Source organism: Dermacentor andersoni, chromosome 1 (assembly GCF_023375885.2).
Source record: "Dermacentor andersoni chromosome 1, qqDerAnde1_hic_scaffold, whole genome shotgun sequence".
Classification (NCBI taxonomy): Eukaryota; Metazoa; Arthropoda; class Arachnida; order Ixodida; family Ixodidae; genus Dermacentor; species Dermacentor andersoni.
In genome coordinates this window covers 97,808,197-97,819,742 of record NC_092814.1, presented here as the reverse complement: position 1 = coordinate 97,819,742, position 11,546 = coordinate 97,808,197, and the positions used below count along the sequence as shown (strand labels likewise).

Sequence of the window (11,546 nt, the reverse complement as noted above, 5' to 3'; positions counted from 1 at the left end):
GCTCGCACTGCGAGAATGGACCCTGAATTGCCGCTTAATTCATTTTGGCACGCTAGGAACACTTATAGCATGTCTTTGCGCCCGTATATCTCTTTACCTCCTTACACTCCTTACATAATGCCTGTTTTCTGCTATAATGAGAGTTTTCATACGTTTAATTAGAGCTAACGAGATCACTTTGAAACACGAAACTTATGTATTGCAGAATTATGACGTATATTTAATATATTAGGAACTTTTTAGCGACTCTGGGCACGCTTAGGTGGCCCATTTGAGGCCGACCTAAAAACCGCCTTCGGACCCCGGTGTGAGTAGCCGTACAATGCTTCGCATTAAAAAGTAACGCACTTATAATTGAAGGTTTTGCACAGACGCGACGGAAAGCTAGCACTCAGAGTTTGACATCACAGATAAAATCGCGCGGTAGATGTGAATGCACAGACTGACGAAACTTCAGCGACTTCACATGGAGCGCGTTCTATTAAGGAAAACTGAAGCACATTTAAAAAAAGAGTGAGCTTTCAGCGAATTACTATAGTTTTTCACCCCTTGAATACAAATATCTTAGTTTCTAAACAGGCCATAAATTACCGCAAGTTGCTTTAACTTAGCAAAAACCAGCAACAGCGTCTGCGGGAGACGCCGCTGGTCGGTTAACTTGCTCTAATGACGAAGGCGATCGTGACGTCATCGCCGGTGTCGACAAGGCGCGTGGTTCGAATAGAGCACTCAGGTGACCCCGTGTTGACGTCATCCTCGCGTCCAGTTTATCGTCGCTGCGCTCGGCGTGCGAGGGTGGCGGAGTTTCGACGAAAATTTAATTGGTGAATTGCGGCGCTGCAACGCACACAATCGAGAAAATAACTTCATAAGTTGAAGTATACTGCGGCAGCCTTCCAAACCACCATAACCTCTTCAGTGTCCCTTTATGATATTGTTTGAGGTAGTAAAGAAAAATAGCGTACTTTTGTATTCTCTTTCGGCAATGCAATCATCTTGCCATGTTCCCACTTCTTTCTTATTTTTAGTCCTTTTATACAGCATATTACTACTGAATTCCGTTTTTTGCTATATACTGGAACGTGTATGAATGCGGTGTAGCTTTCGGCTTGATTCAAGAGGGGGAATAACGCTTATTTCTTTAAAGACACTAACCCATACATGGTGTTCTGTCATAGCCGTTGTATTATAAATCTTTACGCATTCGTCCGGACACATTTAATGTAAATCATGTCGGATTTATAGCGTGTATCCCACACGTCTGCGCATTTTAATAGGTCTTACTAATGATGAGCTCACTTTTAGAAGTGCAATATTTCCTAGCAGGTAAAATGTCTTTAGTGCCACTGAAACTATGAAGTGGTCCAGGTTAGCTTAGAGTTTATACATATGTTCATGTATTTTAACCCATTTAGAGCTCTCTTTAGAACGTCGCTGATGTTGTACGTATACATTAATGACATCTTTTTACGAGTTGCGTTGATATGAAGACATTTAGCAATATTTAGTTCCGTTTCCTGTATCGAACATCAGTTACCAATTGCTCATTAACTTTTTAGCTCTAGTTGATCCTCACCAGACTACATTTGATGTATGCAATACATCAGAAAAACGAAAAAAAAAAATGAGAGTGCGCAGGATCATTTATTTGTAAGTCCATACAGTAAGCATCACTCAGACCAGGAGAGGCGCATGCGATCGTGGCGCCGTGGTCGCCCTCTCATGGCCGGTATTGCTTTTTGCACTAAGCGGATTTATGGCAGTGACATCCGTGGCGATTGCATGAAAGAGTTACACTTCGATAAACATATCCTGATAAGTGGTGAATAAGCTGACCTCTCTTCTTGCAGTGAGCCCGGGAGAAAGGAGATTATCACCATGTGACCAAGACGTTCTGTTCCAGTTCACCAATGAGTGTGAGAAAGTGTTCAACGATGTCATAGCGGCATCGCCAGAAAACTATACCGTCAAGTGCAGGTATGGGCAAAGGTTATACAGCCGCGCTACGTGTACTGCCGGCCTGCGCTACACAGCATGTTAAGAATATATGATGGCCACATTGACCGACAGAGTATTCGGACTAGCGGCAAATTATCGCTCGGATTGATTTTATGCTTTCTTGTGCTGAGGTGGGGTGTTTTCCGACTAAATGGAGGTGCGAAATTGTATAATGCTATTCTAGAGTAAACGTAGGGCGTATCGTTGCAGCCCAATTTTTAGTAAGCGGTCTAGCGAGCCGACTGCCTAAGTTTGTGCATTAGTGTCCAAGACCGGTTCAACTTTCAGTATATAGGCTCATGAGCCTCACTTACCACTGAGGTGGCTCTCAGTTATACACCAGCGCTCGTCGCCGAACTGCCCCAAGACCCACCAGAGGAATTCCTGCTCTTCTCACGGCAGATTCTGGCATCCGCATTATTTCATTATGCCCATAGACAAAACATTACTGCTCCCCCCCCCCCCCCCTTACTACTAGCCCTCAAGCAGCCCTCTAGAGTAACCAAGGCCACTCTTGATACGCCACCCAGTATCGTAGTGTTAGTGACCTCGAGGCTGTGTGTACGATTCTCGGTGCCGCATTCCGTTGGCGGCAGAGTTCACATTTCAGCCCGGAAAAATTATCCCTAGGTGATCGAAATTAATCCCCGCGCCCTGCACAATGGCGTACGATAGCCCATATGCAGATTCGGACGATGAAACCCACCAATCAATAATTAGACAGCCCTTCTATTGGAACACAGTTCCGAGGGTAGCAGCTCTATCACGATATTTATAGATGAGGGCAGAGCTGAAGAGAAATAACGGCTTCCACGTTAAGGTAATCTGACCTGAGATGTTTTGTCTTACAGTTACTTCAAGACGTATCACAGCTGTGTCCACGACGCACTGCGATCAACAAGATGCGATGACCATGCGGACATAATGGAGAAAGCACTTGCCAACATTGAGCAGCACAGGCTTGCGAATAGTCTGAACTGCGAAAGAGGTAATTATAAGCTCTCGCAATATCCTTCAAAGATCGTCTTAGTTTTGTCACAGTGCCAGAACGGCTGAAGTGTTTTCAAGCTTTCACTAAAACTCACAGACTTAGCAGTGTAGTCGTGCCACTTCATTTTTAACGGTCCAGCATGGCGGCGTTTTATACCCTTTTCTCTAAAAGAATGTTTATGTAACACATTTCGCGTGCCCCCTGTGTGTGGTCTCAAAAAATATGACTCGTATTGTAGGGATTAAAAAAAACTGATTGTAAGTGGCGTTCACAAGCAGAATTTCAGTTATTGGTTCCAATAACGACTATCAGTGTATCGCTGCGTAAGTGACGAACTGTCGCGCCGCGCGCTAGTTTTGAACACGTTGAACATACTGACGGCTTATCACTTATCTTGCGACATACGGCCCCAACGATTAACTAGTACGATTCGTGGCTCCATCTCCGCTGTAGCAGTCCGAAAGCATTACTGCGACGAGAAGGAATTGATTTGCTATGACCAAATAGACTTGCGACCTCTTGCGTTGCTCAAATTTCAGCTGCAGAGAGGGGTTCACACATGAAGAATTTTGAGGTACATGCTGTGCTTTCGTTGATGTTCGAGGATTCAGGCCCAATTTAAAGGCAGTCCGGTGAACTAAAGCGGCATTGTTGGGTGTCGTACCACATTCGTCCATAGTGCTGGTGCGTACAGTCCGTCAGCACCAGCGTACTGCTTATCATAAGCGGAGTTCATCTTCTTGCTTCAGTCCTTCCTGACACACACACACACGCACACAAACACACACACACACACACACACACACACACACACACACACACACACACACACACACACACACACACACACACACACACACACACACACACACACACACACACACACACACACACACACACACACACACACACACACACACACACACACACACACACACACACACACACACGCACGCACACACGCACACACGCACACACGCACACACACACACACACACACACACACACACAAAAGTGGCACTTTAGAGCCACACCTGCCGTACGGTTGAATTCCCAGTCAGCCTTGTTGCGTGCGTTTGAAGATGTGTAGAGCAACTGAAATGCCATCACTCTCATTTTCAAGCGCGATGAATTGTCGTAACCGATGATAACTGGTTTTCGATTATTGTTCCTGTAAGTGCTGATCGAATTCAGCCATCTCTAACACATACACAAAATTTTAATGTAAACGATTGTTTTAACCTCAAACGAGTGGGATCCTGAAAACAACCGAATTAAACCTTCCTCTTGTTTTTTTGGCTATCTTTGCCCATGTCAAGCCGTTTATTGGAACTAGCTTGGAGAAGGTTGTCCGGCTGATAGCTCGAACTTATTTGGTCAATAAGTCTTGTGATTTGAGGTCTCGTTTCCGAAACAGAAGAATGATACTCCGCTTAGGTAGTTAAGAACCAAAAGCAGCAATGCCGAGAGGCCCTTGCGAATGCGATACCGTAAGGTACAGAACAGCTGTCGCTTGGGCGTGTTGATAAACGTTCATGATGGAAAAGCGCTGCAAAAACGGAGACTTAGGAAGAACACCGGAAGCGCTTTGTCCTGTGTTCTTCCTAAGCTTTATTCTTTAGCTTTAAGCTTCTTAGCTTGAAGCTTTATCAACTTTTGTAGCTGGCACTGCCGCTGAAGTCAATCGAATAATGGCAGAAGCTAATAACGTAAAACTATTCCAATATGTTTTTATTCCAATCTCTTGACGTCAAATTTGCGTAACCGCCAACACAAACATCGGGCGGTGACCCGAAGGGTTGTCTAAACAGACCAATCAAACGCTCTCCTCCTTTATAGGAAGTCACGTTTGTTTGCTTTAAACACGAATAACGTTAACGTTGCCTACACTGAGCGGCTTGTCTTATCTAATTGGCTCACAAGAAACGAGGAGCATGCTCAAGCGGAGAGGGATTCGATGGGGCAGAGCCAGTTCACTGAAAATAAATAACCCAATGAAGAGGGTGGTGCCGGTGTCTGCGATTGGTCCGCTTTCCCTTACTTAGCTTGTAGTGGCTGGTCGACAATCGCGGAGGCATGCAACGGAAGCTTAAGAATGACGCTAAAACGGATCCTCAGCAAAGAAGAGTTTGCAGAACGAGGTCGTAAACGTGCCGAAAGTGCTAGAAAACGTTACAAGGCCACGCGAAAAGCTTTATTGTATGCAAATAAACCCATGCTCTCCGGCAGGTGCGAGTAGCCAGTGCCTGAGCAATCGGCGACAGCCATCTTTTAGTGCTTTCGGAACGGGGCAGCCTGCGGCTATTCAGAAGAAAATTCAGTTTTGTTCGGCATATTAATGCATCTTTAACGCGTACACGTCACTTTGACGTGGTGATTTTTCGCGGTTTTGTAGAGTCTCGTGACAGGCAGGTGAAGTGGGTGTCACCCGAACACTTTTGACCAATAGCCGAGGGCTAATGGCGAAAAGGGGTCGAATCAGAAATAACCATTTTTCTTTTGTTCTTTCCAATAATGCATAATCAGTGTGCACACGTCATATCAGATGGGGAGCTAGCGCGGTTTTCGTGACGTCGCGTGACAGACAGGCGAAGCGGGGGTGGTCCCAAAAAGTTTTTGACCAATCGCGGAGGGCTGATTGCAGAATTGGAATAGAAAATTTTGGAATAGCTTTAAGTTATAGCGCCCCTGGATCACTTTGATACTTGTATAATGTCGCAGCAGCTGTGAGCATAGCTATATAAGTTTGAACAAACCGGTGTACGTTCTTTTCATATTGCCAGAAGGGAAATAAGCGAGACAACAATTGCGAAGGCCTTTCAGTGAACAATTTTCAATACCTCGGCTGCTCTCGTTACATTATGAGTGCAGTTGCAATCACGGGCATCTTGAAACGAAAGTGTAAAATGAAATTCTATCCGCGTTGTCGTAAAATAGCCAGTTTTGTGTATCAATGCACGCAAGAAAAGAATCCGAGGACCCCTAAGCACTTACGAGTTTTGAATGCGAAAAGCCTTAATGTTCAATCCGCCTTTCTCATGGCGCGACAGCCCATGCACCCTGCCCTACGGATTAGTCGCGAAACGTTTTGGGTCTGCGCGCGTTGCCGCGCGCGAGGAAGTCCCCCGAAAAAAAAAAAAAGACGTTCGGATGCGCGCTGCTGCAAACACTCGTGCCGTGCACCGCGTTGAAGCTCCACTAGTAGTAGACGTCGGTGCGGTGCCGAAAACGTGCGTAGCGTAAGACTGCAACTCCACTTTAAAACAGAAAGCGGCCAGGAGTTCGTCCCAGTGGTCCGGACTACACCGTGAGCCATGTAGTTGCCCCCTTTCGTTGATGGCTAGCAAGTTTAACGAAAAACCCATGCGTTACGCTTGGGCGGCACTAAAATACATCACGTCGCTGACGAAGTCTTCTTGCAGCGTGGACCCTCACTTGCTGGTGGTGGCAGCCACGTGCCTGACTTCACGTACTCGTTTAAGGCGCGGTAAGACTGGGTCGATACGAGATGACAGGACGCTCTATTCAGCACAGTGCGTCACTGAAACCATCATACCAGGCCGACAACGACGCAACCATATATAACGTAACCGACAAGCGCGAGTTGTCGTACTGCGACGGGCTTTCTTGCCGACGGCACCGAGAAAATCAGCGTGCCGACCATCGTTCGACCGAACTCCGCGCGAGCGGCTGTCGAACCTACAACACGATAGCGAGAGCGTCTTCGCTTATATATATAACGAATCGGGCTTAAAATGAGTGAAAGATTTCTACCCGTTCTGAAATGCACAAGCTTCAACCCTCTCAAACCGCGCACGTGAAGTTTGAGCCAATGCTGGTGCTGTTGAGCGAAGGTTAAGCCTGGCGGCGATGAGTTCGTGCGCCCGCCACTGGCGGTCCTGAACTGAAATGTAAGCATTTAGAACAAAGGAAACTGCTTTTATAGTTCAGTTCTAGCCTTAGCGATTTGAAATCAACTACACTTCACTTCGCACGGCGCGCACACAATAAGCGGCAAGCGGCGACATAGCGCTGTGCCAACATCTGTACGTCACCGTACGCGTAGGCTGCCTGTCGCATTCGTCGCATAGATGGGTGGGTCTGTGCGTGTTATTATGTTGACATATTTCTCAATTACAGAGATTCAATGTTTACCTCTACTTCAAACGGGAAACAAGAGACAGTGCATTCGATATACAGCAGCATATATAAACAACCATCCAGCTCAGTTATATCAACGGTGTCCGTGATGGCATCCGCGTTTTCGAGAGAGAACACGGTCTATAAATGAGCGCTTATGCGAGCACAGTTTTCTCTAATAATTCTTTATGGCACGCGCGAACGGTAGGTATGATGGAGTTAAAAAAAGTGAAAATCAGCAATAAGTTAACGGCCTGTAATATCTGGATCACAACTGCCGTTGAGTGGGTCGGCCGCTCATATTGATTCGTCTCAGGGTGGAAGAACACGGCACATATGCGCAGATACGTATGCTTGGCTACGGTTGGAGATTATTTCATATCAGCCATGCATATTTTCAATAATAATTGGCGCTGACAACAATCTGTGGCTGTAGATGTCGATGTAAACAAGTGCACAGCTTTGAAAAATCCGACGCGGAAGACTGCGCTCAAAAACTGCTTGAATATGCGAAATGTCTATGTAGTGTGTAAAAAGACTACAAAATTCGAGGTCGAAGTGCAGAAATCACCGAGAACAAACTCCAAGACAGCCGTGTCGGCAGACGGAACTCAGCGTGTCTTTATCGGCCGCCCTGTTTGCACAAGAGCGCACTCAGGCCTGCTCACCCAGTAGTCGGCGAGTGCTACATGGCTTCCAGGAACGACATGCAGTCCCGTAAAAGCCAATAATAATGATTCGCGATCCACGTGGGCGCAGGTACACGAATAAACCGGCGAATGCCCCAGCACCCTTCCAAAACGTTTCCAGCGGAGTGTCGCAGAGGGCAGCACAGGAAAATGAAAAAGGCGGATCGAACGGCGCTGAGCGGTCCTTCGAGTTTTACTCTGCGAGGAATGTAGCATAGCGGTACGTGCTGTCCGAGCCAGCAAGCAGCAGCCTGCGGTGTCAACGCCGCATGCCACCGGCGAAGCCCTCGCCCCTCACGAAACACCTGGCACTGGTCCAGCGTCGCAACAGGTGTTTCTTTTTGCCCACCCTGCCAAGCCACCGTGATTTTGACGTCACCACTTTCGTCATGTTGGGCTTGACAGTGGAAATTTCGGTCCAAGCAGAGCGGCGTCATAAAGCAGAGTGCACAGGCCTGCTACCGCGGCAGCAGCAGGTGTTCCCTTTCGCCCGCTTTGCTTCGTCGAGGCGCAGCTCGTGACGCGGCGTCGCAGACAATGGCAATACGGCTTTAGGTGCGGTTTCGCTGCTACGGACTACGGACGCCGGCATTTTCGCTCAATAGGCCATGACGCTTTCGCACCAAAAAATGTTAACGATGCGAGATCGGAGGACAACGTGGCGTTGCCGTTGGGGCACAACTTGAGCCCTGTCGGTTCTGGGCAAAGTTGGCAGGCTTGCTTTCATACGATTAGCTTGACACGTGGAGTTAATAAATACAGGACCTGTGTTTACAAGAGGTTCTTATGCTAGGATTGTTCGTAACGCTGGCATATTGGCGATATTGTCCATATGGTCGTCCATTGGACAAATGGATGCTGGACATACTAGCGAGATACATGGTGTGCTCTTGCTGTGGAGAAACAATGCAGCACCCTTATTTATATTCTATATCGAGATGTCAGTCCAGTGAAGGTTCAGTGCATCCGGCTGCTATTATACCACGCAGGTGCCTTCATAGGGAGTTTCAGAGCGTATTTCAATGCAGCCAGCAGTGCATCCTGAGGCAACATAACCAACTCAATTTGCTACGCGTATTTTCAAAGGAACGTTAGCCATCATACACGACCGGGTACACCTCTAAGCAAGCAAAAACAGCTGTAACAAATTTATGCAGTAACCCTTTGTCACTTGGAAACATATCTATACGGATGAAATAAATAAATTACGCACAATGTTCAGTAAAGAAATAGAGAGATACAATATTTCCGGATGTAACGGAGATGTTAGTCTGGCTGATCGCTTTGCATGCTACTCCAGGTGTTGGGTGATAATTATGATATAGGCAGTGATCATAGGTGTATAGAATCCGCCGTTACCATATAGACTCATGTAAGGGCCTCATTTTTCTCTATCAATTTTGACGAGGTGCGGCCCTTACACGGGACCGAACGTTCTGTCAAAATTGCGCAAACACCGGATTGCATCAGAGGTCAACGCACAGCTCTCGCCGTCTAGTAGTGGCACGTGGAAGTACGCAGCGCGCCAAAATTCGCTGACTCACCGAACACAATTGCGTCTCTGTTGGGCATTTCTTTTTAATTTTGGGCTACCAAGTTAGGGGTGCAGTTCTTACACGAGCCTATACGGTAACCAGAACCAGCACGCTGTTAAGGCTACAATTCGAAATTGCACTCTTGTCAAGCAAGTTGTGTGGTTTCATTGACTGTTGAGGTAAATGGACGCTCTATTTGCCTTTCATTTATAATTAATATCCGATTACAATATTACATACTATCTTGACCGGAGAAATTGTTCTCTGGCTAAACTGCTGTCAAGTTATTTCCTATGCATCCTGCTGCTGCTACTTTAACCGCAGCTCGACGGAACTAAGCAGCGATCGCATCTCTGTGCTCCTTTCGTCATAACTGCCGGGAAAAAAGATGTTCTCGACTTCTAACGTGTTTTACCAGAAATGAAAAAAAAAATCAAAACAAAAGCAGGAACAACGTTTAAGTTACACTTACTGCCGAAAATATGTTACTAAGACCTTGTATTTCAATAAACTAGTATATGAAATGCCTAATAACGCGAATCGGAATCAATTTGAAATATGTGCAGCTTTGTTTCAAGCTGGTTTGCTGGAACGGATTCGCCGAGTTTCACGGAACAGTGCCGCTGGGTTGTCGCCAGTTAGTTCTATCCAATCACACTTCCGGTTTCACGTCCAGGAACGTAGAGCTGGGCGGTTCAAAACAGAACAAACTTGTGAAATTCAGTTGATTCTAAAGGTGACACAACTATTTTCGCAAAATTTCCGCACGCAGGGACCACCACAACGTCTCAAAATGCGCGCAGCTCCGTAGAATGAATAGCGCCTCGGATCACTTCGTATACCTACATACGTATAATAGAGCGAAAGGATGGGGCCAAGCTACCGCGCCAGTGGCGGATGCCTGGCGACCGCCGAGGCCGTCGAAATGACGTCACGCATTTCCTAACGGCGCTTTTTTGCGTCAGCCGTTCACGTATCAGTTTTCATGTAAATCTGTTTGAGGAGAATCCGATCACGCAAGCCACTTCGCACTTTTCCCGCACAGATAAAATGATCTGTCGAAGATTCGTATACGAAAGCGGTCGAAACGAGTGCGAGGGCATACTCGAGGTGGATGCAAAGCACATCACCGATGCCAGCGACTATGCCTGCCAGTAAGCAGACTGAGAAGCAGCTAGTGAAAGCGGTTTCATCACACAAGTCGACGGCCCCGCAATAAGACGCTATTTTCTTTCATCTAGGTTACTTCGGTCGTACGTCGAATGCATCAGAGCAGTTATGAAGTTGACACATTGCCCCCAGAAAGAGTACTTCCTCGAGAAAGAGGAAGATCGCATCAGGGAAAATATCGAGCAGTTTAATGTTTCTTGCAGTGATGTCATAGGTAAGAGCGTGCCTTTGCATAGGACATCGCGGCCGGGTGAACCACATGCGCCTGCGCGCGGTGAGTTCGCCTTAGTCGCGAATCAAGTGCGAATAACAATACAAAGGCGCATGTTGACAGGTATACGCATTCGGCACACCATCGGTGTGCACATAATGCGTTATGGCTACCCCAGGACGTCTTTCTTTTGGCATGTGCTGCACACTGACGTGCGGGGCTTAGACAGCGCAATCAGTCCAGTTCTATACTTGTTCTGAAGGCGTGCAGCAGTCGGCACAACCCGCTGTTTCTTCCTGCTATTGATCTCGTGATTAAAATATCCGCGCGGCCTGCAGGGTGCTGTTGAAAGAGAACGCGGCCCTATGTGCACCGGACTCGGTATGTCTGGTGCATGAGCAGCCTTAGTCAAAAGAAAGGAAGCTGCGGCTCGAATGATCGTATTGAGCTCGGGGACGTCTATTGCATCCACTTTGCTCGAAGCAGCTGAAAGCACGGCGATCTCTCGTCCTTACTTTCCAAAGGTTTTTGCGCCAGGAGGTTCCACAAACATGACACGACGCAGTCGGGACTCAGCCGCACTCGTGTTCCTAGTGGCTTCGCTTCTTTTGACGAAGGCTTTCAATAAATGTCATCTCCCTTTTGAATATAAACCATGCCTTTAGCGAAGGGTATACAGTAAGGAGGCGCTTACGCCACATGCATGCAATGGGTCACTATGACTTCGAATGACTAAAGCTGCGGTACATTATGGAGATACCTCAAAACAAATTTTGTTGGCTCGTGCTTGTACTTAAGAGTGCTCAGCAGAG

General features: G+C 47.0%; 1 protein-coding gene across 1 annotated transcript in view; it reads left to right on the top strand.

Moving 5' to 3' along the window:
* Positions 1–1,498: 1,498 nt before the first annotated feature.
* LOC126545342 (uncharacterized) overlaps positions 1,499–11,546 on the top strand; it is an 88,586-nt gene continuing 78,538 nt past the window's right edge. Inside the window, exons 1-2 of the mRNA XM_050193155.3 lie at positions 1,499–1,977; positions 2,850–2,986. Coding sequence (XP_050049112.2) covers positions 2,923–2,986 — 64 coding nt within the window. The 5' untranslated portion in view covers positions 1,499–1,977; positions 2,850–2,922. The remainder of the gene's footprint in view (positions 1,978–2,849; positions 2,987–11,546) is intronic.